General features: G+C 39.5%; 2 protein-coding genes across 2 annotated transcripts in view; both read left to right on the forward strand.

Moving 5' to 3' along the window:
* The window catches only part of ppp2r5a (protein phosphatase 2, regulatory subunit B', alpha isoform), a 27681-nt gene extending 23504 nt beyond the window's left edge, over nt 1–4177 (forward strand). The window contains exon 12 of the mRNA XM_046060567.1: nt 1266–4177. Within this exon, the coding sequence (XP_045916523.1) occupies nt 1266–1524 (259 nt within the window). The 3' untranslated portion in view covers nt 1525–4177. The remainder of the gene's footprint in view (nt 1–1265) is intronic.
* A 2370-nt stretch (nt 4178–6547) lies between these two features.
* opn8c (opsin 8, group member c) lies at nt 6548–16526 on the forward strand. The gene is made up of 4 exons (XM_046059888.1): nt 6548–6783; nt 11968–12261; nt 13946–14277; nt 15996–16526. Exons 1-4 carry the CDS (start codon nt 6570–6572, stop codon nt 16476–16478), a joined length of 1323 nt encoding a protein of 440 aa, XP_045915844.1. The 5' UTR covers nt 6548–6569; the 3' UTR covers nt 16479–16526.
* The last annotated feature ends 315 nt before the right edge of the window (nt 16527–16841 follow it).

Here is a 16841-nt window from a genome sequence, read left to right on the forward strand (position 1 = left end):
ACGAAAACCTTTTCCAGAGTCCTCTGGACCTCAGACTGGGCCGAAGGTTTACCTTCCAACAAGACAATGACCCTAAGCACGCCGCTAAAATAACGAAGGAGTGGCTTCACAACAACTCCGTGGCTGTTCTTGAATGGCCAAGCCAGAGCCCTGACTTAAACCCAATTGAGCATCTCTGGAGAGACCTGAAAATGGCTGTCCACCAACGTTTACCATCCAACCTGACAGAACTGGAGAGGATCTGCAAGGAGGAATGGCAGAGGATACCCAAATCCAGATGTGAAAAACTTGTTGCATCTTTCCCAAAACGACTCATGGCTGTATTAGATCAAAAGGGTGCTTCTACTAAATACTGAGCAAAGGGTCTGAATACTTATGACCATGTGATATTTCAGTTTTTCTTTTTTAATAAATTTGCAAAAATTTCTACATTTCTGTTTTTTTCTGTCAAGATGGGGTGCTGAGTGTACATTACTGAGAAATAAAATGAACTTTTTTGATTTTTGGAAAATGGCTGCAATGAAACAAAGAGTGAAAAATTTAAAGGGGTCTGAATACTTTCCGTACCCACTGTAAATAACTTCATGTTTAAAGAAATGATCACTGGTAACTGTGGTGAAGGACAAAAGGTCGTATACTTTATTATCTGTGAAAATGTTCAAACATTCTCCCCAGGTGTGTTTTCTACTCTGACGCTCTACTTGTGAGATAACATTTGTGGGTCACGCCATGGCTTTACGGCCCCGAGGTTGAGAACTGCAGTTTGAAGGAGGAAATCCTAGCTAAGGTTGATCAGTTGCTTCTAGTTGATGGTGCCTCGCAGTTTGGTTATGAGTACAGACTCCTTGGTTTTTCATTTGGCCGTCTCTGAGGTTAGAAATCTGTTTTATGGGTTTACAGAAGTCTGGTACACATGATACGTTATCACAGCAGGAGAAAATATTAGTGTTCACAGAAATAAAATTGAGTTGAAATTGAGTCTATTTATAACCCAGTTGGCTACAGAATGTTTTATTAATGATTATTATCATATTGCTGCTCTTTTCCACCATTTTAATCAGCGGTGTATCAGTTCTGACTGTGGGCCCCTTTTTGAAAATCTCTTCGGAGAGATGTGTAGTCTGCTGTTACTTCGGAGTTGCCTGTTTGTAGAAGATACTGCACCCTTAATTAGGACAGAATTGCTGGCATTTACCGATTATATTTTTGTTTCTGCTTGTTATCTTTTTACCAAAAAAATAAGTATTAAAATTTTGTCTTCCCAGGGAGAAGAAGAAGGAGCAGGAGAGGGACGAGCTGTGGAAGCAGCTGGAGGAGTTGCGACTCAGCAACGCCACTCTGGTCCAGAACAACAGCCACAGGCTCCCGAGTGTCCAGAACAACAACAACAACAACAACAACAACAATAGTAGTAATAACAATGACAACCAGGACAAGAGCGTTGATGCTGCTGTCGTCACCACAGACAACAAAGAGCCAGACGTCAGCGTGGCAGCCAGTGAGAGCACCCCATGTGCCAAATGACACCGGATGTCAGTTTTTTATTCCATAATGGTTTGACATCGTGTTCAGGACTGTCAGTAGAGGATTAACGGAGACGGAAAAACACAAATTGCACCTCAACAGTATAACAAATCTGCTTAGAGTGACTTAGAACGCCAGCATTTCTTTGGCAGAAAAAAAATTATATATTTCAACTTAAGACTATTTTTGGATGTTACAGTGTGGCTGCAGTATATTGTTTATTTGTCTGATCAAAGATGTATCCTTTCACATGTAGTTTCTTAACTGAAAATGATTTTTTTTTTTTTTTTTTTTTGCTATATTCATTGTGTGATACTGGGGAGGGAAGAAAGTAATAATGACTTGAATTTAATGTTTCCAGTTGTGCTGCACTTAGACAAGCTGAATAGCTATTTAAAGATGTCTATTTTTTAATGTGCTTTTTCCTTGTTGCTGCCAACATTTGGGTGCACACCTTAAGGAAGAAGGGAACTGCAGACTTTGGGAGTATTTGGGGCAGATGGGACCAGATTCATAATTAGACATTTGGTGTCCATTATTGTATAGACAAGGGCTGTTATCAGGAGCAGAAGAAGCCGGAGGACAGTTGTCTCCCATTAGAGATGAGAGAATGGGAGGTGAATGGCCAAAAAATTATAAATCCTAAAAACAAATCTCAGATATGGATTTATATCTCTCTAAGTGACTCTAGTTGGGACTATGAAGTTAAAACATGTTCACTATTGGGGTAGATGTCATATTTGTAGATTATTTTTGGTGTTGGTAAGTGTTTTTTGTTTTTTTTTTTTTCTAGGTGAAAACGTGAGGTTAATACACCTGCATTTGTAAGATTATTTACACTAAAGTATTGAGACAGGGCTTTGAAATGTTTTTCAGCCTGACTGGAATTAAAGGAATGGTTCAAGAGTTCGATGACATGAAATCACTGTCATGTTTGTACTATAATGATGAAGCTACAGCTTGTAGCCAGTTAGCTTAGCTAAGCACAGAGACTGAAAACAGGGGGACCCAGCCAGCTCTCTCTAAAGTCAGACCGACTTGAGCCCTGCATGAGATAAACACAGCCCTCATTTATTGGAAACTTAAACCAGGCTCAACTTTTGGTGCAAAGTGAGTCATACAGCGAGGAGCTACGTTGGCCAGTCACATGCATACAAGCATACATTCCTGGTAGATTACTTTGTAACATATACGCCTTCTTTTGACTTTGCGGACGTGGTGACCAAAGATAATAGAGTTTTTATTTTACTTTCCAGAGTTGCAAAATCCTGTCAGGCTATTACAAACCGTTGTGCATTGTTTTGGCATCTTGAATGCATTCATCTGCTACTTCTGTTACTTCCTGAATCGTGTTACATTGTGTCATTGGTACCTTAAACACCACCAATACCAAAGCACCCCGTTGTGTTTTGTTTTGTTATTTTTTTGTTTTTTTTTAGCACAAAGATGCTTTTAGTCTAAATCCACCCAACAACACTTCTAAAACACATTTTAAATTCTGTCCTTGACGAGCTAATTAAAATGTTTTATCTTGTTTGTTTGATCCATACAAAAACCAAAGTGTAAAAAGGACCGTTTGCACACTTTCTGAATTTTTTTTTCTTTTCTGAAAGTTTTTACACTTGGCTGTTTGTACCGATCAGACAAATGAAATATAAAGTGTTGAAATAGCTTGAGAGCTGCTGGTTGGTGCATTTTGTCACCTTTGGACAGAGCCAGGCTAGCTGTTTCCAGTCTTTATGCTAAGCTACACTAACCAGCTTATGGCTGTAGTTCATATTTGCCAATATAGACATGAGTGTGGTATCAATCTTCTCATCAAACTCTTGGCAAGAAGGATGGTTTTTTCCCAAATGTCGAGCTATTCCTTTAAAACAAATGGATTTAAGAAATAAAAAGACCCACAGTACTATATTTTTTGGAGTATTTAAGGCAAATATTTCTGAATGTTTCATCGTGCAGAGGATTCTGATGGGATACAGGATGTGCTTGAGTGTATATTTGTTGAGTGCGTATATGTGTATATGTTAGTTTGGAGGCTACTTAAAGGGAAATGCCACTCAATTTAAGATTTTATGTACAGTATATTGTTTCTGTGGTCTATGAAAGTGCAGTCAGTGCTTGGGAACATAAATGGTTGTCAAACAAAGATTTGTCTTTCCACTGATCTGGTGTTTTACAATACACATGGGGCTGATTTTGTGTATTGGGGTTTTTTATATCCAAACAAAGTTCATTATGAAGTAGTGATATCAAGAAAATTAACGCTTAACACCAGAAAATCCCACAGGACTGTTTTTACAAGTAATCTTGACCATCAATGCCTGTTCACTCCCTGCATCTTCAGACTTCATTACAACCGTACATTTGCTTTTATTTTCCAGTGTCTGACGCTGGGGGTTGATAAATGTGTTCATCTGACTGCCATAGATCATAGGAACAACGTGTTGCGTTTTTAAAATTGAATGGTGTTCCCTCTGAACCCTGCTCTCTTACTTTTGATTTCATATTTTTAGGTCCAGACTCTTCTGATGCCTTTCTGTCTGTACAGCATTCCGACCTCTGTGACGTTTAAAAACTGCGTGGGGGAACCTGTTTTGTAATCGCAGATCTTATTTAGGTTTCACCATCAAATAAAGTCTTTATCTTTCTACTCACAGCACCATTGTCTTTTTTTTTGAGCTGTAGTACATCATGGAGGTCAGCAGATGGTGCAGTCATGTTGAGAGAAAGATGCAGCAGGGTAAATAAGAACAACTAAACACAGCCAGTTACACACAGAGCATCAGAATCAAGTTCATCCAGTGGGATGAGATTTAAAAGTTCATTGGATTATATGGTGCAAAGTCAGTTGTGGACGAAATGAACTCTTAACTTAAGTAAAAGTACTCCATTACAAGTCCTGCAGCTAGAGTCAGGTTTATTGCCATGTAGGTTTTCAACATACAAGGAATGTCTCTTGGTATTTTGGTGTGTAACTGTCGCAATAAACAGAGAAAAGAGAAACAAGTAGGCTACTGCAAGTCACAGATCTTGAATATTAAGGAAATTTATAATAAAATGTGTAAAATATATTTGTTTTAAAATTAAAAGAGCTGTACCGTGTTAATAACGAGGATGGGATGTGTATATTGACAAGTGTGTGCAGTAAAGATTTGTGTTAATGTGACAAGGCAAGTAAGACATGGGGACTTGACATTAGTGTAACATCCCAGACTGTTAAAGTTTTAAAAGTTAAAGTAGCCTACTTGCTCTGCAGTAAAATGGCCCCTGTCACTGATGCTACATATTATATACATTATGAGATTATAGTACTTAGTTACTTTCCACCACTGGAATGTGTAGCATGAGAGTACAGGATATCTCCAAAGTCACAGACATGATGGTTGATTGCACAGTAGTAGTATTTTATTATATTATATATTTATATATGTATGTATAAAGTAATTGTGTCTTATCTTTCTCTCTATTTCTTTTAATTTATCATTCATCATGTACATTTCTTACATACCTGCAGCAACACTATATCCCATGAAAATGTCTTGAGAAAATCTTTATTTTCAGCATAAACTACAGTTAAATTTCATAGCAGACTTTTACATCAACAAAAAAATTAAGTCAGAATCCATCCATCATCAACCGCATATCCTGCATACAGGGTCGCGGGGGGCTGTATAACAATCCCAGCTGACATTGGGCGAAAGGCGGGGTACACCCTGGACAGGTCGCCAATCCATCGCAGGACAGTCAGAATCCTTGAAGCAGTTTAAATATATTAATTTCTATCTATTTACCTGTGATAATCAGGTTTACTATAAAGTAAACTTAAAGTCGTATGTGTTTAATTTAATTAGATTTAGTTCAATATCCTTTAATAAAGTTTACAGGACATAGATTTGATAATGTTTATGAACTGCTTTGCTTTATCTTTTCTTTCATTTACTCTTCATTTAAACAGGTAAAAAGTCTTTGACAAGTCAAGAGGCCGAGTAAACATTTACTGCTTTTTGGATTGTGTTTGCTTTAATTCATATTGTTTAGTGTTGTACAATACCATACTGTATTGTACTGTGCTGTACCATTATGTGTAGTGTAGTACATAGCCTCTCATGTAATCATGTTATGTAAACAGGAAGCAGACTACAGCACATGCTATTTAATAAATCTATAGAAATCAATGCTCTTTAGAAATGCCAGCAAAGAGCAGACAAATCCTACTTACATCTGAAAAACAATCATGACAAATCATTAAAGCTCATTGTTTCTGGGGAGTGGATCACTGCTGTTCACTCATTATTTGCTTTGTACTTTTATTGGGATTGTCACATGCACATTTAAACTGGCACCTGCTAAACAGCTCCATCACTTGCTGATCTGCATTGCACTTAATGTTGCACCTGTGCTTTCCCTGCTATGACAAGTCAATATGTGATGTGTGAAAAAGTTCTGTGGGTCTAATTAATTTGAGAACAATAAAGAAAGTGAGATTGTTTTTGACTTATAAAGGATGAGGGAGGAAATTATCATGGTTGTGTAAATATTAACAAAGTGCAAACATTAAACTTATTTTAGTTTATTAGTTGTTTTCCTTAAATGCATTTGTTAAATATAGCAGATTGTTTTCACAGCTCACACGTTGACTTGTCACATTAGGGGAGAAACAAAAATCAGGTGTTACTAATAACATTAACATAACAAGTGACCCACCATGTGGGTGAGCCAGGCATGCAAAGCAGCTAAATGTAATTTAGCCACCATTAGTTGTATTGCGTACGCTTCTGATTTGACAGCAAAATGTAAAACTGCCATTGTCCTCTTGACGGTGTCAGGGGTCATTTGAGGGATCAATACTGAGTAGGGTGCACATTCAAATAATCAATATGAAGTAAGGTACAGCCTGCTGAGGGAGACTAATTAGCATAGCCTGCTATTAACTAACCTTTTTTTATCTTGTCGCCTCTGGACAACGCTATATATCCTGGATCGGATCGCACACGCGCCTCCGTTCTTTCAAATAAGCAGATTAGCGTGTGCTTCAAGTTACCATGGTGACACACCCCGCCTGCATAAAAGTCAGCATCCCTGGTTCACACGTCCGTGGTTTGAGAGACATGTCCGGATTTAACCCGCAACAGCATCCGAAGCGGCTCCAGCCAATGTCTCCGACCCCCAGTGAGGACAACCGGACCGTCTCTGCGTTCACCTCCAAACTCACCCCTGCTGCTGACATTTGTGTGGGACTGTCCATCCTCTCCGTCGGTATGTCCGTTTTGTCTGCTTTCTGTAAAAATTTGTATCTCACCTGAGAACATTTCAAATTCTGTCCTTGACGAGCTAATACCACATAGGCCACATATGACCTAAGAGGTTAGAATATGTGTTAGGCCTATTTATTCAAGCAAAAACTAAATACAAATGCACTTTTTAATTGTTTCAAAATATGTTTTATTTTGGCAACATGGGGGGGACATACAATTTTTAAATGGCTGTGTTTTGTAGGCTATTTCTTTTCAAAACACTAAATTTATCTCAGGCACCTACCCAAACCTCATTAGATCATTGCCTTAAAAAAACACAGTGTGGCTGGACATTCAAGAGTGAATGTGGGGTCAGACACAAATGACACAACATAACTTTTATCTCAAATCATCAATTTTAGAAAACTTTTGCAAAAATAAAACATTTAGCCTGGTTCTTAACATTTAATTATTTGCTGCTTTTCAGAATATTTTAACATATTATGTCAGAGAAATAAGCAGAGAGTGAAAGTGCTGGTCCCCCTGGGATGCAGACACAAGGTCTATATAACGAAGTCATATTGCGCATATTGTATTGTATTGTATAATATACATTATAATGGCCAGGATAATTCAGGCCTAGTCATTAGCAACTAGCCAATTTATAACAACATGAGAAGGTTTTACACCTTAGCAGAACACCAACACTTTGAACACCAACACAAAGCAGCCACACAGTCAACACAGGAACTAATGCATGAGATCTGCAGAGAGGAAGAGGGAGAGACCTTTGACCCACGACCAGTTCATCATGGAGGATACAGACATTTCATAGAGGAGACTAGAGTATATCGCAGTCGGTCACTTTTAACAGAGACGTTGGTCTACAGTGTATTTCAGATACTCCACTGATAAACCACATAACTGTAGAGTGATATTAGGCTTCATGATCCAAGAGTTTTAATATCATCCACACTTCTGTCCATGCTAAAGCAACAAATGGTCGTCCAGAGCAAAACCTGCAGAAGAGTAATTTGAGGTGGGGGCGATCTTAGAAATGTTTTTTTCCCCCATAATTCAAGTGAAACTTTCATTCTAGATTCATTACATATAAAGTATTTTAATCTTGATGATTACGGCTTACAGTTCATGGAAATCAAAAATCCATATCTTAAAATATTACAATAAAGAATGTATAATACAGAGATACCGACCATCTGAAAAGTTGAAAAGTTCTGAAAAAAGTTAAGTACTGGGTTGGGGCTCCTTTAAAGAATTTCCCTTTGGGGGGTCAATAAAGTATTTCTGATTCTGATTCTTTTGCTTGAATTACTGCTCTGTGGGCAGACGACAAGTCCTGCTGGAAAGGGAAATCAGCATAAAACTTGTCAGCAGATGGAAGCATTTAGTAGGCCTACTCTAATTCTCCTGGTAGACAGCTGCATTGACTCTGGACTTTATAAAACACAGTGGACCAACACCAGCGGATGACATGGCACCAGCATATAATCACTGACTGTAGAAACTTCACACTGGATTCTGTACCTCTCCACTCGTCCTCCAGACTCTGGGACCCTGATTTCCCAATGAAATGCAAAATTTACTTTCATCTAAAAAGAGGACTTTGAACCACTAAGCGACAGTCCAGTTCTTTATCCCCTTAGCCCAAGACGCTTCTGACATTGTCTCTGGTTCAAGCGTGGCTTGACACTTGAAATGCCAAACTTGTATCTCATTTCCTGGACAGGTCTGTGCCTGGTGGCTCTTATGCACTGACTCAAGCCTCAGTCCAGTCCTTGTGAAGCTCCCACAAGTTCTTGAATCTGCTTGGCTTGACAATCTTTTTCAAGGCTGTGCTCATCCCTGTGGCTTGTGCACCTTTTTCTACCACACTTTAACCTTCCAGTCAACTTTCCAGACACGTGCACACAGACAAAAAAACGGGCTACTTTTTCTAGGGTGCGTTTTTTGTATAAATTAATATATATTTATTCCTGTTTGCGCACAGCTTCCCTGTCAAACAAATATATTTATTGAATTAAAAAAATCTAAATATCAGGTCAGGAGATGAGACTTTGTCAGTTCAGATCTCTAGGTATACTGGTTTTGGATCTGGCCCTGGTTTAATGTGGTCTACATATGAAAAAAGCAGTGAAATCGCCCTTTAATATAGGTTTCACAAATCTGAAACTATGTTTGTTTGAAAGTTTAGCCTCTCTGGGACAATCTAGTCCAGATTTGAGAGCTCTAGGTATAGTGGTTTTGGATCTGAACCTGGTTTAATGTGGTCTACATATGGAGAAAAAGCAGTGAAATCACCCTTTTTTTCATTTTCACAAATAAAATAAAGTTTTTTCAAATCTAAAAAAGTGTTTCAGACAGCTTTAAGGCTTTGCCTAAAATGCATAACAGCTTTCAGAGCAGAAGAGGTGCAAAAAACGGAGATTCAGCAACGTAAGTTAACTTTCACTTAAGTCCCCCTAACTTTCCCCTTAACTGCCGAATCGGAAGCTGCGAATCGGAAGCTAACTTCAGCGTCGTCATGCTAATGTACTGTGCTTAACGGAGAAACGACAGGTGAATACAGTAACATTCGTGTCTAACAACGTCATCGCAATCGCCACATTGATATGCAAATTAGGGGTTAACCAATTAAAATGCACCAATTTGCCTACATTTGACAAGGCACTGCAGGTGAATAGGATTAACAAAATAACTAAATCATATCACCACAGAACGTCCCCAGTTAGAGACTTACATCCCCTGAAATGTTGTTTAAATAGGCCTATGCAGATTAGCTTGGTTAATATAGAAGAAATCTACAGATGCAAACAGAGGGGGTAGTAGGCTTAAAACAAACACCATCTAAATTTGTATTCTCTAAGTTTTCTTCCCATTAGAGTAAAAGAAGAGGAGGCAGAATAGATCAAAATCTCAAAATTGGCCACTACATGAAAAAAGTGCCTTGAACAGTAATTCATAATTTTGATCATAGGCTCCTCATCTTAAAATTATCCATTCTATTTGTTGGATGCTGACAGATATATGATACAGAGAGCCCGCCCTCAAATGTGAAACTAAGTCCTAAGTAGCAGCAATGTGAGAGCAAAGGGCTGGGGGAGCTCTAAGCCAGGGAGTTCATAAGCCTCACAGCCTCTGGAAAGAAGCTGCACTTTTAGGCTGTGCAACCTTCTGCCAGAAGGGAGGTTGGTCGACAGTTTGTGCGCCGGGTGGCTTGATGTCATCTAGGGATCGGAGGCTGCTATTTGTTGTTATTTTTTTTAGCAGATTTAACTACTCGTTGCAGTGCCTTCCTGTCAGCCGCAGAGCAGTTTCCATACTGGACAGCGATGGAAGATGTCATTGTGGTCTCCACCACACACACCGGTAAAAACCGGTCAGGATAGCAGGGTTTAGGCTGCCTGCTTCAGCCTCCTCCGAAAGTACAGACATTGGTGGGCCTTCTTAATAATGCTGGCTGTGTTGGTGGCCCATGTGAGGTCATTGGAGATGTGCAGGCCCTGATATTTAAAGGTGGACACCATCTCCACAATTACTCTATCACTGAAGAGGAGAGGAGGTGGGGTATGGCCTCTCCTCCTAAAGTCCACAACCATGTCAATCTTTCCCACCTTGATGCAGAGATTGTTTGCTCTGCACCAGACCATGAGTTCATCCACCTCCTGCCTGTACGCTGACTCGCCATTGTTAGATATCAGTCCAACCACAGCCGTGTCATCTGCAAATTTCACTATATGATTGCTCGGGTATTTTTCAGAGCAATCATATGCGAGGAGAGTTTACAGCAGAGGGCTCAGGACACATCATTGTGGGGAGCCAGTGTTGAGTATGATGGCAGAAGATGAGTTGCCATGGATCTCAAGAAGTCCAGGACCCAGTTGCGGAGAGATGGTCTTAGTCCCAGCAGCAGCAGTTTGTTGATTAAGGTCTGTGGAATGATGTGTTAAAGGCAGATGAAAAGTCCAGGAAGAGCAGCCTGATGTAGGAATCCAGACCACTGTCCTCAAAATCCGCATTCTGCCTAACATTGCTTTTGACTCTGGTTTGAATATATTAGGAGGCTCTACCTTTGGTCTGAATATAATAGGAGGCTCAAGGAAAAGTATTTGTAGCTCTGGGGAGGGTCAAGATAAAAAAAAAAACTCACTGTAAGCCATTATCATCTAAATTAAAACTAAAAATGGTCTTGAAATATTTCACTTTATGTGTAATGAATCTAGAATAACCTATGCAAAGGTTTCACTCTTTGAATTATATTACAGAAGAAAATGAACTTTTACATTATGCTGGACCTGTATTTGGTTAAGAGTAGTGGATGGAAATGCTTTAGATGGTCTACTGTCAACAAATCCCAGGGAAAGCCCAAAGCAACCATTAATTCATCCTACTAAAAATTGTTTGTGTGGCCAAAGCCTTATATATCTTATTCCTCTGTGCTATGTGCTCTGTTGTTGTTTAGAAACTATTACAGTGCCCAGCTGTTGAAATGACTGATCCTTGTTCTTTTAAATGAAACTCTGGGACCTGATTTTTTTAGATTAGATCTTCACTGTTGCAGCACTTGAGTGTAAGCTACTCTGTCACTAGATAAATTATAGGCTTTATTGACAGCAGATGAGTTAAACGCACACTGTCACACACAGTTATTTCTTACTGTAGGCCATATCATTAATTTCCCACCTGTATTGCATTCAGACAAATGATGTCTTTCTGTCAACAGGCCAGTCAGATCAGAAAACGCTTCAGTGTCGTTCTAAACAATTTGTTGGAACAAATGGACTTCAAATTAAACAACAAAATATGCAGTAGGTCCCATGGAGAAGCTCAAGGAACTGGCTGTGCGCTGACCTGGTAAAGTTAACCAGATGTACATTAGCCAAAACAGCCAGTTAGTCTTCATCCTTGAAGTTGTTTTTCCTGTTTTACAAGAGAAAACTCTTGACATTGTGCACCACAGTGAGGCAAAAAAGAAAATGAACTATAAAAGTTGGTGAAGAAGTGAGATTTATGCTTTATAGCGTGTTTTCAAACTGTAAGTTTTGGTCCTACAAGAGAAAAGACATAAAGGATGAAGACTAACTGGTTTGGCAAATACGTCTGATCAAGTGGCCAAAAAATCAGTTAATGCAGCTTTAATTTTGAAACAAAATGTTTTATTCCTCTTGTTTTCTGTCCCGATGTCTAGTTCTGCTCGCTGTTCTGGGCAATGGGCTGGTTCTGGTGATTTCTTACCGCAGGAGGAAGAAGATGCTGGGCTCAGAGCTGTTGTGCGTCAACTTGGCCGTGGTCGACTTCTTCTGCTGCATCTGCTTCTACCCGCTCTCCATCATGTCCTCCTTTCACCACACGTGGCTTGGAGAAAAAATCACGTGTGTTTACTATGGCCTCGGCAGCTATACCTTCGGCCTGTGTGGCATGTTCACCATCACCGCCATCAGCATCATCCGCTACCTGAAGACCTGCTACAGCTTGGTTTACGGTGAGGGCAGTTGTTGCTGGTTGATTAGAGACAGTTCAAAGACTTTGAATGGACATGAAGAGGTATTGACAAAAAGCTTAAAGGGATGAAAGAGTTGTAGCTATAGTGCTACAACAGTAATCCTTATCTTAAGCCCTTTGTGCTCAATACAAGATCTCTTATGTGTAGATAAAGCTAATTAAAGCAGAGTGTTGTGTAACTGTTTCACTAGCTTAACTTGACAAAAATGTAGATTTTTTTATATTAAGGCATTTTCAGGAAAATAAGCTTATTCTCTTTTTTGCTGAGAATGAGAGGAGCAGATCGATACCACTCTGTCTGTAAAATAAATATAAACCTATAGCGGTAGCCAGCTAGGCTGTACAGTGAGAAAACCTCACTCCCTGACGCCTTAAGAGACGTGTAAGCGTCAGACGCTAGTGCCCATGGGTTTTAGCCCCCTCGTTAGTGCGTCCGCCTCCCGTACCCAAGGCCACAAGTTCAAGTCTGGACTGTGCTGTACTACAAACCTCGGGGGCCGGTTACCCAAGTAACCAGTTAGCATGGCTCAATATACAGTCCCCCCTAAAGTCACTTACTGGTGTTTGGGGGGGTTTCTTCCCAGCTGTCACGATATTTCTGTCATCAACTGCTGTTGTTTTCCTTGGCCGACCTGTTCGACGTCTGTTGCTCAGTACACCAGTAGTTTCTTTCTTTTTCAGGACTTTCCAAATTGTTGTGCTTGCTTTGCCCAATGTTTGTCCAATGGCTCTGGTCGATTTTCCTTCTTTTCTCAGCTTGACAATGGCTTGCTTTTCTCCCACAGACACCTCTCTGGTCTTCATGTTGGTTTATCCTCTATAACAGGAAATACAGTCTTTATAAGTTTGAACCAAGGATGAAAAACATCTGTCAGTCATGTGTTCCAATACTTTTGCTCACTTGAAAATGGGTGGGTTCAAACAAAGGGTGGTATGTCCTGAGTTGTTTAACACATCTAGATGTGAATACCAGGAAATGAGAGCTGAAATTCTGAACTCTTGTCTCATACTCATCTTTTGATCTTAAACCCAAATGTCTTCACTGAACTACAAAAACAAAAGGAATTTGTCTTACCGTTCCAATACTTTTGGAGGGGACTGTAAATACTGGAAAAGGATGGAAACAATTAGCCTAGCGCTGTCCAAAAGTAAGAAAATCTGCACATCAGCACCTCTAAAGCTCAAAATTTTACACACATTGTTTGTTTAAATCTGTACAAAACGTGAAATTTAATAATGACAAGCTTTGGTTTCACGGGACACCTGGAAGTTAACAAGATAACCCCTATAAAACACTGAATTGCCAATTTTACCCTTAGATTTTTTGTAGAGAATAAACAAACCAAGATTTAACCTCTTAATTATTGAGCGTTAGATGTGCTTGTAGGTGTATGTTTTTTTTACCTTTGGACAGAGACAAGATAGCTACTTCCCCCTATTTTACGTTTTGGTGCTAAGCTAAACAGCTACTGGTTGTAGCTTTAATATTTCCTGTACGGACAAGAACGTGTTATCAATCTTTTTATCTAACTCTTGGTGAAAAAAGTGAATAAGTGAACTTGCCAAAAATTTTAGCTATTGCTTTAAGCACTAAGGCGTATACCATATGTAACTGTGCACTAACTCCATTAGATAACTAACAGGTTTTGTTTTCCTCTTCACAGCTGAGTGGCTAGAAGGAACCAACATCCACATAGTGTGCTTTGGCATCTGGCTCGTGGCAGGAGTGTGGTCTAGCTTCCCTCTGTTCGGTTGGGGTGAGTACGTCCCTGAGCCTTATGGACTCTCCTGCACCATCGCCTGGAGGAGTTATCACACCTCAGCCAAGGATGCCTTCTACGTCATCTGCTCCTTCACCTTGTTCACACTCGTACCTATCCTCCTCATTGTGGTGTCCCAGTGTTGTATCCTCCACAAGGTGTCCCGCTTCTCCTACTCCCTGTCAGTGAGAGGCATCCGCCACAACCTGCGGCAATCTGAAAAACGACTTTCCATGGTGAGAGAACAGACTTAAAGGATGAGTTGCGAATGCGAATAAACCATCATTCATAGGAAGAAAAAACACCTCTTATAACTTCAGATCTTGCCTCATACTGATCATGTTTAGATGTTTTCTTCAGTACTGAAAGCATTCATTAACACTCTTCTCTATCTCTTCATATACAGATATTTGTGGTGTGTTGAAAACCACATGTAGACATGCAGCCAAAGAAAAGAAAATAATTTCAAATGGCGGAAAACTTTCGTAACATTTCCATAAAAGCTGTCTTAGAACATGTATTGTACCACTCACATGCAAATAAATGGCATTTCTGAATTGCCCAATAAAGCATGGCATGTTTGGCTAAGACATGTAGTGACTACAGCAAAAGCTTGTAAATAAAAGGAGGAAAAACAACATCAGCTGAAGGCTGTAGCATATGATTCACATTCTCTATATACTCTTCAAATCATTCAGTGACCCCTCGTGACTTATATGGAAGCAACTGCCTTTTGTTGTGTTTATTTTGTTATCCATTGTCACTCAATTATATGTATATAAGGTGCAATCACATCCAGTTTGCTTTCTTTTGTCTGAGCTTTTTGGGAGAGAAGCCAAACTTGAATCGCTTTACATTGGCATCCATAATTTGAACCTTCAGAAATTAGAACAGGTTGCAACAATCTAATGGTTATTTCAGCAGCACAGTATTGTAAAAGAAGTCTTATTTTTTGGCAATAAAAGTAAAAAATGATACTTTTGGTTTACATGTTTATGGTTTCCTTTTCTTGTATGCTACTGTTTACAACACTGTGCTACTGTTACAACAGTAATGTTTTGCCAAATAAATATTTGCTGATGCAACCATAGACTGTATATAAAAAGTTTCAACATTGCATTGGTGTTTACAATGCACTTTTCAGTACCTCTTTGCAGATTACTTTAACTCTAGAACATTGTATGGAAATGTACACATAAGCCTATAAAAAACAAAAGAGCTTTAGATTTAGAATAACAGTGTGTAAATGGTATATCAAAAAACTTACTATTTTGTAAAAAGTGTGCCATCTGATGCAAATGCTTCATTTTGGGATGTGTTTATGGAATGTAAATTAATTTTGAAGAACATATGAGGCATTTTGCATTTTGTGTGAGCAGTTTGGGGAATTATGTGTAGAGTTTTGAAAAAAGGAGACATGGTTTTGAAAACGTGTGGTAAAGTAGTAAAAAACGAAGTATTTGAATAAGATTGAGAGTCATGAAGCGTTAACTTGGAAAAAGCACAGAGGAATATTGTGGAGGGGCCTGCATTAGGTGGCAGTAGCAGGAGATCGAGGTTATGGTCAAAAGATACCATGGTTGACATTGACAAAAGACTGAATATTAGGGAAGCTGCTGTGACTAGGTCAGTTTTTCTTTGTACACCCAAAGCTTCTGCTTAAGATGTTAAACAGAGCTAAGAAACAACACATTTCCTGCTTAGCTACTGAAAATAAAGATGTCATTTTTAAGTAATTTGACCATGTGACTGATGATATCAGAGAGGACAGTCATTATTCACATGACTACAAGAGATTAGTTGCCAGGAAAATATGAATATAGATTATTTTTAGGCTGCTTCCTCACATGGCTTTTGTTTTTCTAAAAAATGCTTTATGTGATGACACCCCTCTGGTACTAGTGAATGTCAGAAGTGTTGTAATCTTCTTTAATCTATTACTTTCTTCTTCCAGATGTTTTTCTGCATCAGCCTGGGTTTTGTGATTGCCTGGGCACCATACGCTGTCGTGTCCTTCCTCTTCATTTTCCACAAAGATAGCTGGTACATGGCTCCTAAGGGCTTTGTTTTCCCCACCCTCTTCGCCAAAAGCTCCCATGTCTACAACCCGTTCATCTACTTCTACTTTAACAAGACTTTTCGGCAGGAGCTTCGCAGCGTGCTCCACTCTTTCTGCTCCAAGCTGGGAGGAAATCGAGTGGGAGTCCACGTCGCAATGGGCCACCAAAGCCCATATCCCATCCACATTCAGCTCCAGGAAGTCCAAAAGAAGTTTCAGAACAGAACACACAGCAACAGCAAAGACAAAGTGACCCACACCAGCAGCAACCGTGTCCAGTCCAGGCCAGTGTGCACCTGCTGGGGCTCCGCTCTGAATAAAACCCCCACCATTGTGGACACTAAACCTGCCAAAGATTCCCTGGCTGTCACGATATGAACTCTGTCTATCATTGTTCATTGTTAAAGGCAGCGTGGTTAAACTGTGGATCACCACCAACCCAAAAGTCTGGTCCCTTACTGACAACTCTAAGTAATGAATCAGGGTCCATGTTGCTGCATGAAATTGTGAGCTTATAAAGAAGAGTTTCTATCTGGGTTGGGTGCATCTCCGGGAGACTAAGCTGCAGTCTAGTTTAACATCCAGCTCCCTTTGAGCTAGCTTAATAGCCTGTATCCTGTTAAATCCTTTGATCACACACTCTCCATGAGTAATACGTAGTAGCTGAATAGCAACGCTTGTCTTTTTCTATCATAGCAAACCTATTTAGGGCACAAAACGTTCAAATGTTATACTCAGTGT

The sequence above is a fragment of the Micropterus dolomieu genome, linkage group LG10 (genome assembly GCF_021292245.1).
Source record: "Micropterus dolomieu isolate WLL.071019.BEF.003 ecotype Adirondacks linkage group LG10, ASM2129224v1, whole genome shotgun sequence".
In the NCBI taxonomy this organism is placed as follows: domain Eukaryota; kingdom Metazoa; phylum Chordata; class Actinopteri; order Centrarchiformes; family Centrarchidae; genus Micropterus; species Micropterus dolomieu.